General features: G+C 38.5%; 1 protein-coding gene across 8 annotated transcripts in view; it reads right to left on the bottom strand.

The window, feature by feature from the left end:
- The window catches only part of mrvi1 (murine retrovirus integration site 1 homolog), an 80,174-nt gene that overhangs the window by 13,958 nt on the left and 46,706 nt on the right, over positions 1-19,510 (bottom strand). For all 8 annotated transcript variants that reach the window (XM_067413490.1, XM_067413235.1, XM_067413399.1 and 5 more), the window contains 11 exons: positions 16,874-17,092; positions 9,544-9,650; positions 9,305-9,369; positions 8,353-8,526; positions 4,732-4,809; positions 4,598-4,644; positions 4,444-4,500; positions 3,482-3,955; positions 3,230-3,308; positions 838-961; positions 693-723 (listed from right to left, as the gene is read on the bottom strand). In XM_067413490.1, the coding sequence (XP_067269591.1) occupies positions 693-723; positions 838-961; positions 3,230-3,308; positions 3,482-3,955; positions 4,444-4,500; positions 4,598-4,644; positions 4,732-4,809; positions 8,353-8,526; positions 9,305-9,369; positions 9,544-9,650; positions 16,874-17,092 (1,455 nt within the window). The remainder of the gene's footprint in view (positions 1-692; positions 724-837; positions 962-3,229; positions 3,309-3,481; positions 3,956-4,443; positions 4,501-4,597; positions 4,645-4,731; positions 4,810-8,352; positions 8,527-9,304; positions 9,370-9,543; positions 9,651-16,873; positions 17,093-19,510) is intronic.

Here is a 19,510-nt window from a genome sequence, read left to right as displayed (position 1 = left end):
ATTTTTGCTGCTAAAGAAACATTGATCAATTTAGTAGTAGTCTAAAACTTTTGATCAATTTAGTAGGTCCTTGCTGAAAAGTAGTATAAAAAAAATACTGCACAGACCCCAGTTTTTTGAATGGTGGTGTACATTTGATTTGTCACATTTGTAGGGTTTACTACACATGACAGATGAACAACTTGACTTTACATGAGGTTGTGCTTTTGAGAACTGGAGCAGGACTAATGAAAGCAGAAATATCATGGGAACTTGACCGTCAGGATCAAAGAGAGCGGCAGCAGAAGAGCCAGTATTGTCTGAATATTAGAGAGGAAAGTACATCCAGCCCTTGACCCTCACTAGCGTCATCCTGGGAGCAGACTGTAGGCATGCTAGTTTCCTCACAGGGGACAGGAACTCACTAAAACCTATCAAATTGCTATGTCCTAAGCCAGGCTCAGCCATGGCCTTCACTTACAAATCAAAACAGCCTCATTGTGGACAGCAGAATGAACTGGAGCATGCAGTTATGACAACATAATGACTCCTGCACCCCTGGACTGTATTTTCATTTGTTACAGAGTCCAAAACTAACAAGGGTCAAATACAAGTAAAACTTGTTGAATAATCTCATTGTCATGAAGACATTTTTCAAATAAAAATACATCTAAAATCATTTATATAAAAATGAAACTCAAGAATATACACACCTCAACTTCCTTCTCTGAGAGCGGGGGTGCACTGCAACGAAAAAAGAGGGGAACAGAAGAAAAGAGAGAAAATGTTATGGTTGTAAGGTTTTCGTTGTGGGGCATTATTAGTAGGTGACTGATAATGATGGATTTATGAGCGTACCAGCCAGGTAAACCTCTGTGCAGTTTGAGCTTGCGTAGCATGACATCTGAAATGTTGGGCATGGCGTCAGGTTTCTCTTTGGCCTCCTCTTCACTGGGAGAGCTCATGAGAGGAGAGGGTGGACCTGAGAGACAATTACTAAGATTTAACACAGCATATTTAAAAGTACACTACGTTACTTTTCTGTTGAACATTTCCAAATCTGATTAGCGAGTACATAATAAATCAATTTTCCATACTGTGTTTTTGTCTTATGCTGAATCACTTTGGTACACCTACACATACACCTACACCTATTTTACAATGGAATTAAAAAAAATTTGATTAATAAATAAAAAGCAGGTCAGTACACTTAAATATAGTTGAGATTACTAATGTCTATGAATATTAAGATGCAAAAAAATGACACATTAAATCCCATTAAAAAAATGGGTGACATCTCTGCCTCATGTTCTGGGTTCAAAACAGTAAAATGAATATTCACCCACATAATGGATACTCACTATTCTATTGAACACAAAAGAAGATATTTTGAAGAATGTCGATAATCAAATTAATTGATTTCATAGTATTTTTTCACACTATTAAAGTCAATGGGGTCCAGCAACTGTTTGGTTAACAACATTCTTCAAAATATCTTCTTTTGTGTTCAATAGAACAAAGAGGTTTATAGGGTGAGATAATGATGACAGAATTTTCATTATTGGTTAAGTTCTACTGACAGCATTTGTAAAACAGCATAGAACATAATGTTAAAAAGTGTTTTCATTTTATGAGATTATGAGATAAAATCACTAATAATTCTAATTTAATCTCTGTTATTTACAATTTTTCATGCATGATGTGAGATGCCAGAACGGGTTTACACAGAAAAAACACATAATCCAAATAATTCATCTGCCTAAAGCAGAAGACAACAACTTAAATAACAACAAATATTTTGTACCAAACAAGCAATATAAATGCCTTTAAAAAAAAAAAAAAACTGAGGGATGATTCAAAATGATTGTCTTTGGTAATAGACAGTGTCTTAGATCCTGTCAAAAGAGCTAAACCTGAGTAGAGGCAAAGTTATTTTAGTATTATTGATTTACTGTTATATATTTTATAAATTTTTTGGATGTAGGTTTACTTTTGTATTTTAAAATGTAAGTTTTTATTTTATTTTTATATGTCTATATAGTTCCTATTAACTTTTATTTCAGTTTTAGTTTTAGTTATTTCTGTACTTTAATTTAAACAAATAATTATGAATATAAATAATTCCTTGGCAGCTAGATGCAATATATATATATATATAACCCTGAGCAGAAGAATGCTAATGGGATATTCTGGTGAAAAGCAGAACAAATCTTTAATGATTACTTCACTTACAGGAGTAGTTCACCTAAAAATGAAATTACCTGCATGATTTACTCAAGCTTATGTTTGTCCAGATATGTATAAATTACTTTTCAATCAGACCAATGGTCTAGGAGAATTTTGAAAAGTAGGTTTTAAATGAAAATCAAAATGGTGGACAGGATATTTTCTGACTATGGCAAAATATGCATGTTTTCAGCATGACCCAATGAATCTATTAAGATCAGTTTCATAACAATAGGCTAATTTAATCAAAAGTTATTAGCAGTTTTGGAAAATTCATTATAACTTTTGACCACAAGGTGGCGCTAGCATTCTTAAAATACAGCATTTTGTGAAAAAAAAAAAATGAAATGGCTGATGTGGGAAAATTGGGTATCGTTCGACATGGCATGCTGCAACAATTCTAAAGAGACCAGTTTTGTGAATTTTGCCACAACCGTCCAGAAGTTATGTCAATTTTTCCATATCTACTTACCACTAGGTGGCACTGCGGCGAAACTGTGAATGTACCCTCAGGTCATGGTTGTCATAACACTCACTAAGTATGGTCAGAATTCGCTAAAGCGTTGCGGAGATATAGCCTCACATTAGTTTTGCCGTGTTCATCAAATTTGTTCAACAAAATTCGTTATTCAAGAACGGTTTGACGAATCGACCTGAATTCATAACTATTGGCGGGATAGTCTGAAGATGATCTGGAAATCAGAGCAATGGCCTAGGAGGAGTTTTCCGGAAAACTCGTAATGGCTGGAAAATTTTCCTGACAGAAAATTACATCATAGGATGCAATCGAATCATCCTGAGCCAAGGAATCAGAGAACATTTTTTTGTCCCTAGCCCTTACAGTTCAATAGTTATTAGCATAAAGGTGAGTGCCAAATTTCATAACTTTCCCACAAGTGATTCCATTGGCTGCCATAGACTTCCAGAGCGGATGAAAAATCATAGGACAATAATGATTACAATAGGTGCCCCTAAACATAAGCTGCAATAATCTTATGCATAGACTGACTCAAGACGATCGCACCTCGTTCCTGCTCGACGGTTTCACTCAGGTCAGGAAGCTTTGTGCTGTAGATGCTCTGGTTACGCACCAGTTTGTGCTCCTAGAAGACGAATAAAAACGATAAACCAAATTTTAAATAGTGATTTTGCTAAATCAGGGACATATTTCCTTTACTCTGACAACTGGCCTAAAATCTCAGAGAAAGCCATAAAAGGAAGATTAAACTATTGAAACAGCATGTTATCAGGTTGGCCAAAGACAACAAAGGATTACCTCACGGAATTTGGACAGTTTTTGAACAGTCCCAGGTGGCACAGGGAAGTCCTTGTACCCAGAGGACGTAAACAGAGACTCCCTTGATTTGTCAGGAAAGGACAGACTCTCCTCTCCTTTGGGAGCAGTATTCCTTATGTTCATGGAGCCCACCGTGTCCCAGGAGACGGCTCTCATCAGAGGTGGGAAGGCCCCTATTGTTTTGATCTCGGCCGTGCACGGGGCTTGCTGTGTGGGTGGCCGGGGGACGGGTTTGGCGACCCCTGTGGCTAGAGGTTGACTGACACCACGGCCAGGAGTCTCCTCCTTTTTCTGGGCTGTGTGTTCAGAGTTCTTCCCCTTGTCCACTGCTCCATGATGGTCTGGCATCTCCTTCTGAACCGCAGGAGGATCTTTCGGATAACGCGGGGTTAAAGTTCCAGAGGACACCTTTCTCTTGTCACTAGGCATCCACTCTACTAGCCTTGTGAAGGTCTGAGGAAGAAAAAAACAAAAGAGTGTATTTAGTGATTAAAGAAAAACCAGTGTACAAACTGTTTGGCATTTATGTTGTTGTCTCTTTAGTGTTTATGTGCAGCAGTCAGCTAAAAAATGACTGCAGGTAATTTTACTTTCAGTTTGGAATTTTATTTTGTCATTCAAATTCATGTTAAAGATTAGCCGGTTACCATTTCCTTCTTCCCCATACTTCTCTGCTGACAAAAATCCAGCATAAACCAGCATGAATTCCATTCAGGCCCATGCTGTTCATGCTGGTATGGTGCTGGTCTAGCTGGTGGACCAGCATATTCATGTTGTTCTCATAAGCTGACCTCAGACAACGCCATAAAAAACAAATCTGTACTTATTTTCACAATGGAATCATTTTGGTCAAAAAGTCTGTTTGTGCAATACATTTCAACACTTAGAAGAAGGAAGATTTATGTGAGGAGAGAAGAAGGAATAACTTTAGTTTCACAAACCTCCTGATCCGGCTTACTGGTTTCCTCTTGTTCATGGGTAGACGGTACCTCTAGATGCTGACCACATGCACAAACAAAAACAGTTCAATATTTATTATCGCCAAGGGGACACAATATCAATGATGTACAGAAGGGAATTAGAAGTGACGCTCACCTGAGTTATGGAGGGACTTGCTGGAGGAGTTGCGGTGACCTCGGGACCTGGTGGAGCAAACAAAACCATTTAGCTTAGATCAACCATGGAGAGGAATTCTGCAGGCAAACGTGAAAGAAAGCACAGCATGGTACCTAGTTGTGAGGGTGCGGAGAGGGAACTGCTTCTGGATGGTCTGGGGGAGGAGCATGGCGTTGGGTTCGGGGAGAGAGCTGTAACCCAAAGACAACATTAGCCATTTTTGGACAAAGTTTGGATGTTACTTCGCTTCATCTCTTATCGACCTGTGAATATCCTGCAGCGGTGCGGTGTGCAGGATAAAGGAGGAATTTTGGCTAGTGCTCAAGACAACTGAGGACACGCGGACATGATGTTAAAGTATGATAAGCAGGGAAATCGCAAAAGCTGAAAATAAACAAGCTGCTTCTGAAATAAACACTTCAAGATTGCAACAAAAATATTCACTACTTGGAAGACGTGCTCTTCTTTTTTAATATCAATGGGAACTTATTTTGGCAACGCTGTAATTCAAGTCCAATTCTCACTATTAACTAGTTGCTTATTATCATGCACATTACTAATGACTTTTTAAACGCATATTAATGCCTTATTCTGCATGACCGTATTCTATATACTTCATCCTCCACAATAGCTAAACTTATCAACTACCTCACTAACTATTAATAAGCAGTAATTAGGAGTTTATTGAGGCAAAAGTCATAGCTTGTAGTTAGTTAATAGTGAGAATTGGAACATAATCTAAAGTCTGACACATTATTTTATTTATTTATTTATTTATTCATTCGTTCGTTCGTTCGTTCGTTCATTCATTCATTCATTTTATTTTATTTTATTTTATTTTAAGTAATTCTTCAGTTGACCAGTTTCTCAGTTGACAACATGACAGGCTGTCAGTGACAGAAAAACTGAAAGTTTTTCAGTTCTGTATCTACAATGGAAGTCTATGGAGCATTACTGGGACAAATGCTATGCGCAAGGATACTAGAAAGGGACTATACTTACACACAACTGCCCAGAAAAGCGCTGCATGACTGAAACTTGAACATTATTGTTGAGCGAAACCTTTTTCAAATATTAAATGAATTGATCCTAGATCAGTAGTTCTCAGCCTGTGTAACTCAAAAGCCCCTTATTGAAGGCCACAGAAGTGAAGGCCCCCCATACAGGCTAAATACATTTTGTAATTATTACAAGAATGCCTTTAACTCCTTTTTTTATGAACACATACAGGGCAATATACTACATAAACCAAACACAGTTCATTTTGTGATTCCAGAGGTTTCAAGAACCGTATGTTTGACAAAAAAAAAAAAAAAAAAAAAAAAAGTTGGTGAGGGGAAAGGAAATAAATAAATAAATAAATAAATAAATAAATAAAAATATGATTGCAGTTTTATTTAGTAGTTAATTAAGTTAGATTATTTTAATACATGGAATTGTTTTACTTCATAAATGAATAAATGATTAAATGAATAAATGAATGAATGAATGAATGAATGAATGAATGAATGAATGAATGAATGAATGAATGAATGAATACATACATACTTTTAAATGAAAAAAAAAAGGTGCAAAAAGCAAATTCTGAGAAACGCTGTCGAAAGTGGATCAGACGAACACCGACACACACTTGTAGCCGATTAGTAGTAAGGGGCATGTCCACTCACAAGTGGGGAGGTGCCTGTGTTGCGTGTTCATGAATTTGTAGGCAGAGCTATCAAGATAGGGGTGTGATCCTTTCTGTTAGGGGTGTGTTTGTTTTATTGATTTTAGATAGCCACAGCGTTTCTCAGAAATGCACATTTAAAGGGATAGTTCACCAAAAAATGAAAATGTAGTGTTTATCTGCTTACCCCCAGTGCATCCAACATGTAGGTGTGTTTGTTTCTTCAGTAGAACACAAATTAAGATTTTTTAATTCCAACCGTTGCAGTCTGCCAGTCATAATGCATGTGAATTGGTAAAAATTCTATGAGAGTAAAAAAAAAAAAAACAAGCTTAGACAACATTGATAAAAACCCTGCTAATGATGACACATTGTTGTCTCAAGACATGAACCGATCGTTTTTTGTGAGAAACCCAACAGTATTTATGTTATTTTTTTACCTCATATCAAGACGAATCTCATCTAGTGTTCCCATCCGCTATTACTTCTGTCTGGTAAGGTCAAACCGGCACAATCATATATAGATATATTATGTAGATGCCTCAATCGGCCGATCCGCGCAGGCACTGAAAGGGGGATTCTGAAATCCACTGCCGTTTCAATATACCTGTATATAGTACATATATCCTAATTAACTTCATAATCAAAACCTTAATCAATATTTATCTTCCTACATTCTTATAATGATTCTATCCAGTTATGATTTTGCTTTATGTTTCTTGTTTTCTAAAGTGTGTATTTGTTCTCTGAGGAGTGACTGAGGGTCTGGCCTAGAGATGTGTGATGTGTCACTAAACACTTGATAGCAACAAGGTGTTGTGTTTTTGGATTTTGGAGGCATCACACACCCCTAACATGTCAGGAGTGCAGAAACAGCATTTGCTCACTTAGCCCGGCTTCCAGAGATGAAATATGGATTTGTCTTTCATTTAATTTATTTTATTTTAGTCCTTTTATAATTCCTTTTACTGAAACACTAACAAGGCTAGATGAATATTGCCTGTGCTATTGTGTGTCCCTCTCACTGAAAGAAAGCACTTTATCAGTATGTTTTGGTTAGAACTGGCTAGAACCGGAGCTTAATCAGCTCCAACCTGGGAAAGACTGTGTATCTGTGTATGTGCGCAATATTCTCTGTTACAGATCAGTGTTGAGAATGGTGTACAATGGGCATCCTAAGAGATGGGTGGACTTATTCTGGGCGAGCTGGTGCCTGCTCCAGATCTGGAAGGTCACTACAGGCCTAATTCGGGGGTGGAACTGACACGAGTGGAAATTTACCATGACTGCGCATCGTCTCTGAGCCAATCAGAACCATCCACATTGCAGTAATGACGTGGATAAGACCTTGAAAACGGTATAACTGTTGGGACAATTTTACGTATGTACAATAGGGCGAGGCAACGAGACGGTGAGAGAAGGAGCGCGGCCTATGAACTCCTTGTGAGACTTGAAGCTGGCTTCTGCTTTTGAAACTGCAAACTATTCTTAAGTAATTTTTGCTTTTAATTAATTGCAATCCTGACTCTTTGTCTTAATTTCTTCACTACTGGTCCTGGGTCATAAGCTGTTAACCCCTTACAGAACTAATGAGGAATCTATATATATATATGATTGCACCAGTTTGACCTTATCAAATGGAAGTAATAGTGGGTGGGAACACTAGATGAGATTCGTCTGGATATGAGGTAAAAAAAATACATAAATACTGTTGGGTTTTCCACAGAAACTGATCGGTTCGTGTCTTAAGACATCAATGTGTCGTCACAAGCAGCGGGATTTTTGTGCATGTTGTCTAAGCATGTTTATTTTTTCTCTCATAGATTTGTTACCCATTCACATGCATTATGACTGGCAGACAGCAACGGTTGAAGTTACAAAACTTAATTTGTGTTCTGCTGAAGAAACAAACACACCTACATCGTGGATACCCTGGGGGTAAGCAGATAAACATCACCTTTTCATTTTTGGGTGAACTATCTCTTTAAATTAAGTTTATATTGAAAGGCATTCTATGGCCCCCAGTTTGAGAAGGGCTGTCCTTACTGAGGGTGTAATCGTGTTGTACCTGTGGGTGAGTCAGAAAGGCTACAGGTGGAGCGTCGGCCCCTGCGCAGCAGGAAGCGATCGCTGACTTTCTTGGCCTCCTCGAGCAGCTCCAGATTCTTTTGACGGTCCTCTTTAGATAACTGCAGGTCAGGAAGTTGATCCTTCACCAGGTCTATCACGTGTCCATCATCATCTCAAACACAAATGAGCAAACACAACCTAAGCACAGCTGTAAAACACACCACCCCGCCAACTCATCTCAAGGGAGAAACAACGTAAACAGAAATCAAAGTGGAAGCATTTCAGTTATTTTGGATGCTTCTTTCTATTCCAGCCATCCATAATGTATAAAATAAGAATTAATCAAATTTAAACACATAGGACCAGATTCACTAACAGCTTGTGCCAGCGCGAATCCTCTTTTGGCGTTAAAAAGCTACTGTCAGGATTTACTAAATACGCGCACAAAATAGTGTTTAAAAGGTGTGGACAGGGTTATTTTTGCGGCTGATCTTATTGCATATGCATTTTAAGGAGTTTTCCTTTTCAGAGGCAAAATTTATGAGAGAAGAGTATTTAAATGAATCATGTGAGGTGATTTACTAAGGTTTGTGCTCGTCAATTTACTGGTGTTTGTGCCATTATTTACCACCCCAAAAAGAGCACGACTTAAACCAGACGCTAATTTACGCTGCTCTCGGTAGATTTGGTTGGTCGTGTGCTTTTTAACGCTTTTCACGTGTCGTCAGTAAATCACGCACAGAACACTCCACTCCCTCCTGCATTTTTTTTGGGGGGGGGGGTGGATTGCGCTCTCATGCCAATTTGCCCTGTTTAGTAAATCTGGCCCATTAAGTTACATTACATGACTATTTTTACATTGCATTTCATGCCATAAAAAAAAAACATAATTATCTCTAAATACTACAATACATCTAAAACAGTATCTTTACATTTATAGTTGAACATACCCACTGTGGTGATCGGACAAGAGGATGCAGAGTTTCGGGAGAGACGAGGCCTAGGGCTGTGTGGTCTGACACAGATTAGAATCACATTATGCCAACACCAAGAAGTTCACATTCAGCACAAGTACAAACTGTGACTTCTTTTAACAGCTTTTTACACTGATTGAATTACTGTCCTAAAACTGACGTTTAAAGGTTAATAAATCAAAAGAGATTCTGTAATGGGTGTCCGACATCAATACCTTGCTTTCTCCAAAGGACAGGACTCCTGCTTGCTGACTTGTCTTGGAAGCACAATAGCTGGCGGAGTCATGCTTACATTCACTATCTTGCTTTCAACTGGAGCGTACTGCAAAGGAAACACAAGGTTGCTTCACTGGCTGGCTGTATTTTTTTTTTGCTCACATTCTTGGAGAGCAGTGAGGGTTTTACATTTAAAAAAAAGAACACTTTTTCTTTGCAAGTTGAAAATATTTTGCTAAATGTTCACATTCGGAAAGATAATGTTAATTTAAGAGGAGTTGGGGAATGTTCCCATTAAGCTAAAATGTAATCCTGCCTGTTCCTGTCCGAATGCATTAAAATAAACTGTATAGACCTTTTGTAACCCTGGGCCTGGGTTACAAAAACCCATAAAAAAAACCTATAAGCTTATAAAACTGTCAGAACTTAATATTTTTCAACTAAAACCATATTGTATCTAATCATTAACTTCTCATTCACGAGTTCACACTTATATCAATTAAATAGAGTAAAGATCATGCGTATTTGGTGTGCTGTCCGGGGAGGGCTCCGGGCAATTTTTGCCCCAACCCAGAGTATCCCCCCCTAGTCTAGAACTAGACTGCATGTATTATGATTCTTTTGATATTTATAGGAGTTTTAATTAAGTAAGTGAGGAGAAGGGGTGGTGGGGGGATGCTAAGAAACTGGTAAATAAGATGTCGCTATACTCCTCCTATCATTGATTAACTAAATATTTGAATGTGCTCCACTTGTGTTTAATTAGTTTTAATTGTCTGAATGTGCTTCTCCCGAAATTAGTTTATAAACTAATAAATAAACTTCAATTAATTAAGTTTTGAATTATGTTTAACCATGCTATTACCTCATTTACCCCCCCCCCCAAGAACTACAGCTACATATTTTTGAACAATATTCATGAGATTTTTTATTTTTTTTAATATATCATTAGATTAAATTTATATAAACATTGCCAAAAGTATTGGGGCACCCCTCGATATCATTGAATTCAGTTGTTGCAATCACTTCCATGGCCACAGGTGTATAAAGTCAAGCACCTAGGCATGCAGAAAGAATGGGTCACTCTCATTTGCTCAGTGAATTTAAGCTTGGTAAAAAGTCCATTCGTCAAATTTCCTCACTACTAAATATTCCACGCTCAACTGTTAGTGGTATTATAACAAAGTGGAAGCAATTGGGAAACAACAGCAACTCAGCCATGAAGTGGTAGGCCACAAAATCACAGAGAGGGGTTAGCACATGCTGAGGCACAGTGCGCAGAATTCGCCATGTTTCTAATAATTACAGACCTCCAAACTTCAAGAGGTCTTCAGAAGAGTTTAAGCTGTTATAGCGGCAAATGGTGGGAACCACATTAACATTTTAAACCCTACAGATTAAGAATAGGATGTGATTTAAAGGGGGGGTGAAACACTCAGTTTCAGTCAATCTCATGTCAATCTTGAGTACCTATAGAGTAGTATTGCATCCTTCATATCTCCGAAAAGTCTTTAGTTTTATCATATTTATAAAAGAAATATAGGCTGTACCGAGTCTTTCCGGAAAAAACCGAGCGCCTGGAGGCGTATCGTGTGGGCGGAGCTAAAGAATGACAAGCGCGCAAAGCGGTGACGTCCTCAAGCGTGGAGAAACCCATCTATCTCAGCTAATACAGATAATGATCCACAATCAAATCTGAGGGAGAAATAAATTGAACAGGAGAAACGGCAACAGCAGGACGTCCGTCTCTGTGGTATGTAAGTTACTGTATTTAATGGCCTCTCCACATTTCTGTGTGTTTACTCGCAGTGTATGAGGACATGATTCGGTTTATGGACTATTGTATGCGACTAGACCTTAGAAGTAGCAAGCATACTGTAACGTTATACACAGAACAACAATGGAGTAACCGTTAGCGCATTTGAATGACGAAGCACGCGATCGTGTCGTTTACTGATGTTTACTCATGCGACGGTAGCCAATAGCAGAGACATTTGAAGCAGTTTAAGTTAACTCACCGTCGAAGCTTTATTGCTGGGACCGCTCCGTCAGAAACACACTTCTTTGGTATGATTTGGTAAAGTCCTGTGACAGCAGTGGCGTGTAAATCCATTTTGAGACGCAACTGAAACGATGTTGTCAAGCTTCCCGTCATTTCTGCGTTCAAATCGGTTCAAATGCAGCGCTGCCTTCACGGAATGCTGTGCTGAAGCGTTGAAGTCGCTCGACGTCACCCATAGGAATAAAGTGGAGCGCGGCGCCGTTCACAGACGACTGGATCTGCAGCTGAGAGACTGTTTACAGCGTGCTCTAGTCACGCGCGCGCGCGCGCACCCTACCGGGAGAAGAGCCCGTACGGCCCATACAAGGACCTTCCGCTCTTATTAACGTCAAATAGACCCATACTCGAAAAAAACTCGCCGAAACTTGTGAGAAACCGGAAGGAGTATTTTTGACACAGAAATACTCCATCAAACGTCCAACATTAGTTTTTGAAACTTTGTCTATGTTTAGGATGGGAATCCAAGTCTTTAACAGTGTAAAAAGCTCAGTATGCATGAAACAGCATTTCACCCCCCCTTTAAGTTCATGTGCATGAAAAGGGGCGGCAGTGGCTCAGTGGTTCATGTAGGTTGCCTACAAACCGAAAGGTTGGTGCTTCAATCCCCGGCTCCACCTGACCAAGTGTCGAGGTGTCCATGATGAGCAAGACTGCTCTCGAAGAGATGGATGGTGCCTTACATGGCTGAAATCGCCGTCGGTGTATGAATGGGTGAATGTAAGGCAAAAATGTAAAGCGCTTTGGATGGCCATAGATCTGTTGAAAGTGCTACATAAATGCACTCCATTTACCATTTAAAGGCAGACATCCCAAAAGTTTTGGCAATATAGTGTTGGTAAAAACTTTCACTGCAGGACTGCAGTCTGTTCATAGTTAAAGAATCTTTCTATTATAAAAGTAACATTTTTTTTGTGAAAACCCCCCATTAGCATTATTTAGCATTAGAAGCGCTAAATGACAGATTTACAACATGGCACGTAACATCAAGTGTTATCATACTCATACACAAGAACAATCATGCAGAGCCAAAGTCCTTGCTGTCTTTCGGTACACAGTGTAAGATTTATTTGTTTGGCCTTTATTCTGGGATTAGATTACTGAAGTGTAATATGATTTTAAAGAGTGGTCTTATCTTAGTCCCAACCTTTTAAGAGTCACTGCATGAGTGGATTGAACTCACTCAAGAATAACATAATGACTATGAAACAACAACCCCTGACAGGCTTTGATGTTCAAACTGTCTATGGTCTCCAAAGGGAACACAGACCAGTAAATCCTGCTTGTGTCCTGAAGCTTGTCATCAGTGGGGCAATAGTTCTCACTCACAGACCACGACAGATACATTCGTAACTGTGTAACGTGACATTTTCAAACCAGTAGGATTTTAAACACCCATTTTGTGGCATTAGGGTACTGATAATATCTCAATCAATTGGGAATGGAATGTCGTCTTTCAGGAAAAGATTACACTCATTTTCTTCCTCAGATAAACAGGGATCGTATGTCAGTGAGGTGGTTAGTGCACGTGTTTGAAAGGTGGAGAGAGTGGCCAGACTCTATATTTGGTGTCATTTTTAAATATATGTACAATGTAAAAAAATGTACAGTATGCGATAAGTGCGTTGCATCAAATGATTAAATTAATGTTTAGTGAAGTTAAAGACTAAAGAGTATTATAACGGCATACTAAAATTATGGATCAGCATTTACCTTGGGTTTGAAATCAAGGTTTGGTATGTTTTCGGTACACCAGGGAGAAAAACAACATAAGATTGCTTATTTTTTCTTTTTAACAAGCAATGTGCTACAACTGGATGCAACACACTTTTTGAACTGCAGTTTATTGTGCTGTTGTAAATGTAAGAATATCTTTTGTTCACTGTTAAATGCTAATTATTTTAGTGAATGCATATATTAGTCAGAATTATTGCACTCTCTGTTTGACGCGCATGCGTGTCTGTCGACGCTCCTTCAGTGAAGTTTAATGGAGACTTGCTTGCTGTCGGGATGAGCCTCTTTGTAAAATGGAAATACTGTATAACATTTACAGATATGTTTAAGTTTCAAGCGTTTAATATACAGCAGGTCTCGTGATTATAACCCCTTTAAAGGTAAAGATCGCCGCCTGATTATTGTTGTTCAACATTCACTGCACCTTAAAACATCACACTCTAATACACCTGCCATGCCAGGAGCAATTCTATTCCAGAATAAGAATAAGAATAATGATAAAAGTCTCATTCACAGAAGAGGTGTGAAAGGTTAGTCGAGTGAGAACAATAGAACGTGGATGGAGCAGCTCTCCTCTCCAGACACTAGACAATAGACTGCAAAAGGGTGTTTACATGGCAATAAACTATTTTATTAGCATCTTATCAGCCTTCTCTAAAAACTCGCATAACCTGGTCTTAGAAAATATTTTATAAAATGCATAGTTTTAGAGATAACATCCTCCGATTTGAAATGAAACATGAGCAGACTTGTGGCTTTTTACAAGTTGCTACACCACAGCCACATAATGTTTATACATTTAAAAAATATGTATTCTTAAAAAAAAAAAAAATGTTTTGTTTGAGCTTATATATATATATATATATATATATATATATATATATATATATATATATATATATATATATATATATATATATATATATATCCATATTAATGTGAGTACAGTGAGTAATTCTGAGTTCTTTAACTCAAGCTTTCTAAACATATTATGTGTCTATTCAGAATGAGTTATGAGCAGCAACCTTGTTATTTATGCCACACTTGCCAAAATGGGGGGTGTGCAGTAAGGTGATAACTCAGATTGTGCACTTTTTTTCGCAGCAGGTTTTTCTCTTCTCCATTATTTTTTTTAATGTGTTTGTGACATCAAAGTATACTTGTCACATGCCTGTCCTGTCTTGTGTGCACATGTGGGTTTAGTGATGTCGAGCATGTGCTCCTGTCATTGTCAGTTCCCTCCCCCTTGTTATCTGATTAGTGTTTATTGGCCCCACCTGTGTTCCCTGATTCCCTCTTGATTTCTTCCCTTTATAAGCTCCTTGTTTTTGTCAGTCTTGGTCGAAACGTTGCATGTTCTGTCTACGTCTCCAGGTTTCCCCTGTGATTCTGTTTGGTATGGTTTGAGTTTTATGTTACAGTCTGATTATGTGTTTTCCCCCCTCATGGGTTTTTGGTTTTGAGTTTGTTTTCTTTTTGTTAATAAATTATCATCTTCTCCTGCACTTGAGTCCTCGCACCATTTTGCTTTGTGTTGAACGTGACAATACTGACATATAAATAGTATTTTCAGGGTTTCAAATTATGTTCTGCACGCTTAAGTTTGCATGTGCGGTGGTTAAAACAATGCTGCATTTATTCGGTACAAATGTGAGCAAAACCAGCTGATCATACATCAGGTCAGATCGGGTCTGTTGCATCTTAAAGCTTGGAACATACTCTGCAAGAACAAAGACATTTGTTCGTTTTCTCGAAGTGGCAAGAACAAAAACAAAGTTCGTTCAAGCCATTGCATTCATACTTCATGAGAAAAGCAGGTGCCGGTCATCTGTGTTTCTCCGCATTAACCACACCCACTTTAAATGTATGACATCACACAATAGTTCTCGGACACCCGCAAGAAAAAAGTTCTGCTCCGATGATGTGTCGAGAACAAGCTGCGAGAACTCCCAAACCTGAGCTCTGAGAACAAAATGACGTAATTGGAGAATAGAGAATAAAAAATGACGCACAACTTTGCTGGAAACTCAGTCTTAAGGCACACCAAGACAATATTTAGTATGGAAATTTGGAGTCATAAACAACTTACAGCTCTGGAAAAAAAAGAGACCACTTAACATTGAGAAGCCAATGGAAAACTAGCAGATACGTTCTGCACCTGCGTGAGAGGAAATAACTGTTTATACCAGTATATGGTAGTAGTCTATATCCATCATTCAAGAAAAGAAAACCAAAACTAGGACTGCGGATATTTAAACCATAAACAGTGCAGCGCTTGCTTACCATTCAGAATATGAATTATGTTGATCAGATGGTCTTCACTTCCTTCATTTTAGATGGTCATGTCATTATGAAAATATTTATGTATTGAAACTCAGGTAAGATGAGGATCTGTGAAGAGCTTTCTCTGTGTGCCTTCTTGCTTTTATCACATCAATTTTAATTTAGCCAATCAGAGCGATATTTTTCACCAACTGACTTACACCACCTCAACTGTGGCCAAGCAGCCGCAGACAATGCAACAACACCACAAAAACTGGTCTGGCAGATATTCAACGATGGCCAGGCGTTGGCAGGCGTGGCGTGTCATGGCCTTAAGATTCACACTTGTAGTTACATGCCCAGAGACACAGCTCTTATATACACTATATTGCCAAAAGTATAGGGAAACCGCTCCAAATCGTCGAATTCAGGTGTTCCAATCACTTCCATGGCCAATGGCGAATAAACCAAGCACCTAGACATGCAGACGCTTCTACAAACATTTGTGAAAGAATGGGTCGCTCACAGGAGCTCAGTGAAATCAAGTGAGGTACCGTGATAGATTGCCACTTGTGCAATTAGTCCGTTAACTGTTAGTGGTATTATAACAAAGTGGAAGCCATTGGGAACAACAGGCCATGTAATTTGCAGGGTCAGCGCATGCTGAGGTGCACAGTGCACAGAAGTCGCCAACTTTCTGTAACTACAGACCTCCAAACTTTGTGTGGCCTTCAGATTAGCTCAAGAGCAGTGCGTAGCGACCTTCATGGAATGGGTTTCCATGGCCGAGCAGCTCATCCAAGCCTTACATCACCAAGTGCAATGCAAAGTGTTGGATGCAGTGTAAAGCACGCCGCCACTGGACCCGCAGTGGAGACGTGTTCTCTGGAGTGACCAATCACACTTCTCTATCTGGCAATCTGATGGTCGAGTCTGAGTTTGGCAGTTGCCAGAACAAACGGTACTGTTTTTTCTGCATTGATCTGAATAGACAAATGTGGAACATTCGTGTTGGTGTGAACATAGATTAAATGGATTATCCAGCAAGTTAGCTGGATTACTTTTCCGGTGTCATCAACATAATGTGCCTACACAATATATCAGAATCCATGCACCATCCACCAGGTCACATTTTAATGTGGATTCTACCCAAATGTCTGTCTATCCTCCCAGAAGTGCTATTACTACATATCTCTAGACTTTAAACAAGCCCGATCTGGACCTGAGATGAGAAGGCGTCACAGCTGTGATGTGAAAAATATAGTTTGACTCACTGTGGAGGGTGAGCTGGATGTACTGTCGAGCTCCTCAGGGGAGTCTTCCTCTTCCTCGGGCAGGGTGGGCATGGCAGGGGTGAGAGGGGGCCGAGAGCGTGTGTGGGGGAAGATAAAAGGGGTGACAGACTTTGTGACGAAACTATGAGCTCTAGTTAGTGATGTTCGCTCGTCCTGTGATTGTGTGAACTGACATACAGCAGTTGGGTCCCCTTGGTCCTGTACAGACATACACCACAACATAACACATAAAACATCATTATACAGTATATCATTATACTCTTACAAAACAGTACTGTGGCAGTACCATGGTACATTGATGTTATAAATGAATACCATATTTAAACTGAACTCCAAGGTACCTCAAAGGAAACAATGAAATAGAGACATCCTAGCCTGATTAAACGAGTGACCATTCTGATAATATAGCATATTTAATGGAAAACAACCTAGTTCTGTTGAATTTTTGATGCGATTATTGAATAAAAAATACATAAAATGAGTGTTAATTTTATATGTACCTCTCAGTAGCAGTGTTTAAACTGTATTATATATAGTACAGTGCCCTCTACTAATATTGGCACCCTCTGTAAATATGAGCAAATGCAGCTGTGAAAATAAATCTGCATTATCCTTTTGATATTTCATTAAAAACTGCACAATATTCAAACCTTTCATTTAAGTAAAACAATTGAAAGTGGGGGGGAAATCTCATTATGAAATAAATGTTTTCTCTAGTTCACGTTGGCCACATTTATTGCAAACTCCTTTTGCCAAGATAACAGCTCTGAGTCTTCTCTCGTTGAGTTTGGAGAACATCTGACAAGAGATCAGAGATCATTCCTCCATCAGATTCACAGATCCATGTTAGTGCTTCTTCTCTACAGTTAATTTTTTATAGGGTTCAAGGTCAGGGAACTGCTCAGTTTTTTGCTCAGTGACACATTTTTGTTTTGATCCTGATAGAAGATCCAACCACGGCTCATTATAAGATTTCTAGCAGAGGCCGTCAGGTTTAGATTTTTTATCTGATGGTATTTGCTAGAATCCATGATACCATGTGTCTGAACAAGATGTCCAGGACCTCCAACAAAAAAATAGGCACACAACATTAAAGATCCAGCAGTGTATTTAAGAATTTTTTAGGCTTTCTTACCCTAAGACTCAACTACTCTCTGCAGTTCTTCATCTTTGCAGCTGTCTTTGGCCCCTCAAATTTCCTCCTCACCGTTCATTAGGACAATATAGACACAGGTCCTCTTCCAGGCAGATTTGTAACATCTTTAGTTGATTGGAGCTGCTTAATTATTTCCCTGATGGTGGAAATGGGGATTTTCAATGCTTTAGCTATTTTTTCACAGCTACTTTCGATTTTGTGAACAATCTTGCTCAACAATCTTGGTTTTACTCATTGTGATGAATGATTAAGGGAATTTGGCCTTTGTGTTTCCTAATATTTGTACTCCTGTAGAACGGGAAGTCATGGCTGGACAATTTCATGCTCCTAGTCATCCTGGTTTGCTAAAAATTTTGTAAATAATAACATCCTTCAGAGATATTTTACTCTTTATTTTACTAATTTCTAGGGGTGCCAATAATTATGGCTAACATGCATTGGAGAAAAACATTTATTTACTAATGTGAGTTTCACCCCACTTTCAATTGTTTTACTTTAATGAAAGGTTAGAATGTTGTGATTTATTTTAATGAAAGATCACACATATAAACAATGCAGATATATTTTCACAGCCACCTTTGCTCATATTTACCAAAGGCACTAATATTAGTGGAGGGCACTGTATATTTTGCCATTATCTGTTATCGGTCAACATGTTCACTAAATCAGTGGTTCTTAACCAGAAGGACTTTAAACATGGCCGTAAAATTACTTAAAATATGACAGCACAAGCAAGATACTTCTTAGACTTCCTGTTGGACCTTCCTAAGAGAACACCAAATAATAGTAGTATAACTACATCTAACATTGTGTTTTTTACATTATAAAAATAATATAGCCTACATATATGCACACGTTTTGGTTGTTTGTAAAGAAACCTTTTACCCAAAATGTGAAACTGCCTGTCTTCATAGCAAAATGTATGCATGTTTCCCCCACTGGCATTTGTCCTATCACAAAGCCCTATCTTATGTTCCTGGCTCCCATATAGTTTCAAGAGGAAATGTTTCCCTTAAACAAAGTAACAGTTACTGATGGCATCTCATGTACAAAATACTCCTATAGTGATGACCAGCGCCCAACAAGAGCATCTAAAAGGTTGTTCATTAAGAAACTAAAAAATCTTATTTGCAGAATAAATGTGTAAACAATATCAACAGTGGAGTACTTGCCTATATTACCCCTAACATCTTATCTCTACCATAAACACACGTCTAAAAATACGCATGAGTCATTAATGCTGCAAATCATAATAGGGCTTGAAGTTTCAATTGTGTAAAGCCATTTGTCTGTCGAGTTATTTTATAAACACAGCTTGGTCACAAGATATAAATCGAGAGCCTTCATTCTCCCAAAGGAATGCATTCCATATTGGTTTAAATCCATTCTCATCTCATCTAACGCAACCAAAGCTATCTTTGGCTTCCTGTACACCCAAACAAAATAGGATACAATTTCAG

This window comes from Pseudorasbora parva, chromosome 1 (assembly GCF_024679245.1).
Source record: "Pseudorasbora parva isolate DD20220531a chromosome 1, ASM2467924v1, whole genome shotgun sequence".
Lineage (NCBI taxonomy): Eukaryota > Metazoa > Chordata > Actinopteri > Cypriniformes > Gobionidae > Pseudorasbora > Pseudorasbora parva.
This window is presented reverse-complemented; position numbering and strand designations above follow the sequence as displayed.